This window comes from Musa acuminata, chromosome BXJ2-4 (assembly GCF_036884655.1).
Source record: "Musa acuminata AAA Group cultivar baxijiao chromosome BXJ2-4, Cavendish_Baxijiao_AAA, whole genome shotgun sequence".
Lineage (NCBI taxonomy): Eukaryota > Viridiplantae > Streptophyta > Magnoliopsida > Zingiberales > Musaceae > Musa > Musa acuminata.
This window is the reverse complement of record NC_088341.1, coordinates 2,497,114-2,503,113: the sequence shown is the minus strand read 5'-3', so window position 1 is coordinate 2,503,113 and position 6,000 is coordinate 2,497,114. Positions and strand designations below refer to the sequence as shown.

General features: G+C 36.6%; 2 protein-coding genes across 2 annotated transcripts; both read left to right on the top strand.

Moving 5' to 3' along the window:
* Positions 1-1,476: 1,476 nt before the first annotated feature.
* Positions 1,477-2,282, top strand: LOC103974504 (RING-H2 finger protein ATL70). Its single transcript, XM_009389357.3, has one exon. The coding sequence runs from the start codon at positions 1,679-1,681 to the stop codon at positions 2,189-2,191; it is 513 nt and encodes a 170-aa protein (XP_009387632.2). The 5' UTR covers positions 1,477-1,678; the 3' UTR covers positions 2,192-2,282.
* A 2,900-nt stretch (positions 2,283-5,182) lies between these two features.
* LOC108952017 (RING-H2 finger protein ATL70-like) lies at positions 5,183-5,671 on the top strand. Its single transcript, XM_018821846.2, has one exon. It carries the CDS (start codon positions 5,183-5,185, stop codon positions 5,669-5,671), a length of 489 nt encoding a protein of 162 aa, XP_018677391.2.
* Positions 5,672-6,000: the final 329 nt, after the last annotated feature.

The window sequence follows — 6,000 nt, the reverse complement described above, 5'->3', positions numbered from 1 at the left end:
ATGATCAGGTTGAAAGCTACAATAATTGGAATAGCATAGTTGGATTTGTATTATATCTTATTTTGGTGAAGCTACATTCACATTGTCTTTCAAAAAATAATATATCGTTGCTCTATCAAGTCGTGAAGCAATATATAATAGCATCTTCTTTTATTTATCATGCAATATGACTAAGAAGATTACTTCCAAAACTTTATTTATTGCCTTAACTAAGAATCCAATCTATCATGAAAGATCGAAGCATTTTGATATAATATTTCATTTTATGAGAGATAATATCGAAAACAAAGAAGTGAAGTTACTTCATGTCAAGACAATGAATAAGTGATCGATATAATTATAGAATCTTTCAAATTTGAAATATTTCAATAACTTCGAAAAAAAAAAAACTTGACATGTAAACAAGTTTACGGAGAGAGACTGTTTGAATTGAACTTGTTAATGTATCATAAAAAGATTCATTGTATCAAGAGAGAAGTTCATTGCAAACACATAATGACAAACCAAATTGACTATAAATTATTGGAAGGATTTATTTGAAAAGAGTAATTTATTTCAAATATAATTAATATAATACATCTATGAGGACTATATAAATTCAATATATTGGGTGCACAGAGTTTTTAAAATTGTAAAGAATTTTGAGTGAAAGATATAATATTTTACTTTATTATAATTTTCTTTTATGATAGCTCCATCTCTTTCTTCTTATCTATTTAGTGATGCAGCAACAGGCACTCGGTGGCGTAGGATACTTGGTAATACTCGTCTGGCTTACGGTGTAGATACTGTAACCGAGAGAATTCAGGTACGCATAACCTTGCTTCCACGTAGTCGTGCCTCGCTTTCTCATGCTTTCTGTGAGTTTATCTTCCCCTCATTTCAAGTCAAACAAACATCTGCACATAAAATTACATTTAGCAGGCAAATGGCCATTAATTAGTTAATTAGGTTCGTGGATGGCTTGTTCTTGTTGTTGTTATACCGATTTCGTGGATTGGAAGGTTGATATTGAGACGACTTGACATCAAGAAAGCCGCCTCAGATGTTGAGCTGAGCTTAGAGATGACGTGCCCGTGTTTCACTTTTCCGTCTTCATTCCCCATTTTTCTTGGAGGCACAGTCAACGTAGAGAAAAATATTGAGCAATTATGAGTTATATAAATTCAGTGATGACCATTGACTGTTCTCGTTCTTGAATGATGCACACCGTGGCCATGTGTTATAAACTTGATGTGATGCAATGAGCTTGTTTAATCACTCGATTTGTCTTCTAGTTTAGGACCCAAAAAAAAACCCAATCTGGTATACCATAAGAAAGGCACTAAACATTCAGTCAGCGTAATACTTGATGGCATATTATTGTACTCGAGACTTTGGTTTTGCTTGTCAAGGAAGAAATCAATTGTTTACATCAGATAAATATTCATTTTTGTTCTTCAGGCAGCCTGTGAAGCTTCCAGTGAGTAACCAGTGGTTGTGCACTTGTACACGACTCTTCACAGCTTTAGTTCCTCCATGTGTGCTTTTCCTTTGGCATCAAGAAACCAATCGTTTAAAGTCCACGCTAATGCCACAGAAATGTTAGCCTAGCTATAACCTTTTTGTCGTAAGATTGAGACAGCAGTGGACCGATCGGAAAGCTCGATCGCTAATCTTCCCCTCTTCACCATACTCGATGAGGAGCGGCCACGGTGACGGGGAGGATGGGGATTATGCGTGCATCTCTTGTGTTACCAACTCCACTGGAAACCAACCGTCGGAGCTGCTGAACGGGTTAGGCTACGGCCTCAGCATTTCCGTCATGATGATGCTGGTGCTCACGGCCATACTCACGGCCTACTTCTGCGCCCGAAGAAGTAACGTGGCCACGAATCCGCAGTCAGGGAATGAAGCCGCGGCGCCTGCCGATGTCGAGGCCGGCATCGACGAGGCGACGCTGATGCTCTACCCGAAGATGGCGTACTCGCAAGCTAAGCTGGAAATGAAGGGCACCGCCGCGACGTGCTGTTCCATATGCTTGGCCGACTACAAGGGCACGGACGTGCTGCGGCTGCTGCCGGAGTGCGGGCACCTCTTCCACCTCGACTGCGTCGACCCGTGGCTGAAGTCGCACCCGTCGTGCCCCATGTGCCGCTCTTTACAGGCGCCCACCCCCATTGCCACGCCTATGGCGGAGGTTTGTCATTAACGCGGCCAATACAGTCGCAGTGAATGTATCATAGATAAATATGATAATTTTATGTCAAGATTGAAATCAAATAAAATTAGATCTAACAATATTACGATGCGTACCTTTCATTATTGTTTAAAAGAATAAACCTTATCTGATATTAAACATGTATTGATGCTAATGTTAGCATAAAATCTCCATCGTCAAATCTGAGATATCAATCTGCAAGAAAAATTAGATCATTCTCCTCTCTTTCTAAATCTGCAAGGACAACTAGATCCTAAAGAGAGATTGAGATTAGAGGATTAGGAGAGAGAGATTAGGGATTAGGACATAATCTAACAACTAATCGATATTACATGGTCTCGTCCAAAATTAAATGTATGCAGCAGCAGGTATTAATTTGTTGGCGCAGTATACTTTATAATGTTGGTTGGCTGTATGGTGTAGCTACCGTTAAATGAGAATTAATTGGCTGAGCAGATCATCACGTGTTAAGTACTTGTATAGCTTTCGAAGAAGAGCATCATCGAGTTAATCGTTTGGGGCTTTTCCATGCTCCGAGTAATATTACTACTTCTTGTATGCATCTACATTCTTTGATACAACACTTTGTCCACCGTTCATCAAGCCTAAGGCAAAGCAATCATCTCAGAGATCAAAAGAGGAGGCTGAACCATCGCTGGCTCGATTTATTTTAGTGTTCTTCGTCTTCCGGGCAGCTTGACTGAACTCGATCCTAAGATCTCATATTTTAGTGTTGGAAGTACTTTGCATGGGCCTAAGATCTCATATTACTCTCACACAAGCAAATTGAGATTATGATTGATCTTAATCTAGTACTATATTAGTGAATTAGAATATCACTAATGTAATTGGAGGACTTACTCGGTCCAGTATATATGTATGGGGTTTACTTGTTTTGGTTGTAAAGAAAATAAATGGGTTAATAAGATTTTTATATTGGCTATAGAACCAAATGACAATAAAAAAATAAATATTTATTTTTTTAAATCCCAATGGATGATTTCTTAAACTAATTATATGATCGTGATTAGTCTATACTCGAAGATTAATTTAAGGATCGAATATCATGAGTTGAAAAATGACAAGGAGATAGATGAAAATTTGTATTTAAGATAAGATATGATAATTATGAGTTTTTAGTAATATCTTATAGACTAATTAATGCACTATTGCTTTTATGGATCTGCCAAGTAAAGCTTTTCATCCATATCTAGACAAATATATGAATTTATCGATAACATCATAATATACTCTGAGATTAGGGTTGAATATGAACATCATCCCAAAATAATCTTGGACAATCTAAGATAGGAGAAACATTATTTTTGAGTTGAGCAAGTGTGTGTTCTTACTCAATGGGTTTATGTTTCTTCGGAATATGAGGTTTCTATATAGATAGATACATAGAAAATATAAATAATGATAAATTAGTGTCTTGAATATCAATGATTTCATAGAGTTTACTCGATACTATAGAATATTTGTAAATGACTTTTCAAATATTCTAGATATTTGTTGACAGAGAAAAATATAGAATTTATTTTGGATGATAGGTGTCCCTAAACCCTTTTGTTGCTTTTCAAGTAGGTATCATGTATCTTTCAAAGTATTTTCAATAGAATTGATCGAGTTATCATATTCAATCAAAGGGTCAAATTAGCTTCTAAATTTATAGGTATTTTGCTTATGGAAGATTGGATATATGGATTATCAACACATGATATGTTTCATATATCAATGATCCTAAAATATATAAGAGATCTATCTCATGTTATCTCATACCGCCACGAGATCACAACATATGTGGAAGAGAGATGATGCTGTTTTTTCATCAGAGCAAATTCAAACTTTGAAAAGGAAGATGTAGATTATGAGAAATAAGATTATACCTCTAGTAAGATCAGCATCATTCATATTAAGAAGTCACTCAGAAAATGGAAGAGGATGCCAAAAATTGGTATTCATATTGTTTTTTATAAGGTAAATCAAATTTGGAGACTCAATTCTTGAAAAGGGAGGAAACAATCACCAAATTTTTTTATTGTTTTCTAAATCAAGAATTTCCTAATTAATATTTCACCATATTACACAAGTGTATTTTATTATGGTGATAATTTTTTAACTACTAAGATTATTCCTTATTTTGAATAAGCAAAAATGTAATAATATAGTTAACTATTTAAATATTGATTATGAAAATTAAGAATAAGGATTTATAGCATAAATGACATCCTCCTCTCTCGTAAGACAAAAGACTCTTCTCGGTGATCCGAAAAAGTTTAACGAGGAGGAGTAGAAGAGGAAGGATAGTGAAGGATAGTGATCATTGTCGAGAAGATCAATAAGTCATTCTTTCAAGGTTCTTTTCATTGTTATAAAAAAATATCTTTATTTTTATTTAATTTATTATTGAGAGAATTATATAGGTTTTCTTCATCCGTTATTAGAATAATAAGAAGAACTCATCCAATGGGGTAAGATTTTTTCTTATGATATTAAGATAATACACACTTATGCTACTATAAACAACGATAACATATGTTATACAATTGGCATTGAATAACATTGATTTATGATTATCTTATCTTTTTTATAAAGTTGGTTATGAAAATTTATCTTTAAGAGATTAGTGTTGCTGATGTATTTTTATTTTATATTTATTTTCCGTATTGACTTAGATAATAAAGATAGATATTTGCTTATCCCTAAATAGTCATGTCATAACTTGTTGTTCAAGTTTATTACTTTTTAAGCTGTTGTTTTTATTTTGAAAAAAAAAATTTAAAATTTCTGTCTTGAAATAAAATTGTTTCCATCTCTATATTTCTGTAGATTGATGTAAGTCGAAAGATGGCTATATTGTGTGTTTGGCACGATCCGACGATATTGACCAACAACCTTTTGTTCTTTGGCTGCCGCAGCACATCCAAAAGCTCGCAAGTCTTCTCCTCCCTTCTTCAGCATACTTGACGAACAGCGGCCATGGCGACGGAGTACGGGTTCAACAGGTGCATCTTTTGTCAAAGCAACGCCACTGGAAACCAAATGTCGGAGCTGCCGACTGAGATGTCCTACTTACTCTTCGTTTCGTCCATTCTCACTTCCGTGACCGTGATCACGTTCTACTGCTGCAAACGATGGAGAAACGTGGCCGCGAATCCTCATTTCGGCAATGGAGCGGTGGAGCGGACCGACGTCGAGGACGGAATCGACGAGGCGACGCTGATGAGCTACCCGAAGGTGACGTACTCGCAGGCTAAGCTGGAGGAGAAGGGCGCCACCGCGACGTGCTGTTCCATATGCTTGGGCGACTACAAGGACACCGACGTGCTGCGGCTGCTGCCGCAGTGCGGGCACCTCTTCCACCTCGTCTGTGTCGACCCGTGGTTGAGGTCGCACAGGTCCTGCCCCAATTGTCGCTCCTTGCCGGCGCCCGGCCCGGTGGCCACGCCTCTAGCGGTCGTGTCATGAACGTCGCCAACGCCATCGCAGTGATCGTAATCATATATAAACATGTATATATGTATAACTCGATAGGACGTCGAGGTCTCGTCCAAGTAGTGTCTTTGTTGTTGTTGTAGGATACTGATTTTAGTGTATGGTGTAATACTGTCAAATGAAAATACAGTACTTGTCGGGTTGTATGGCAGTAATGTATCAGATCTCCTTATTAAAAGTTAGGTAAGTAATCTAATATAATTTTTAGCACTCTAAATGTTTAACGATAATATAATATACCAAACTCACTTATGAAAGTAAAGTTTGAAAGGTTCAAATTTCATTCGATATATCATTTGAAT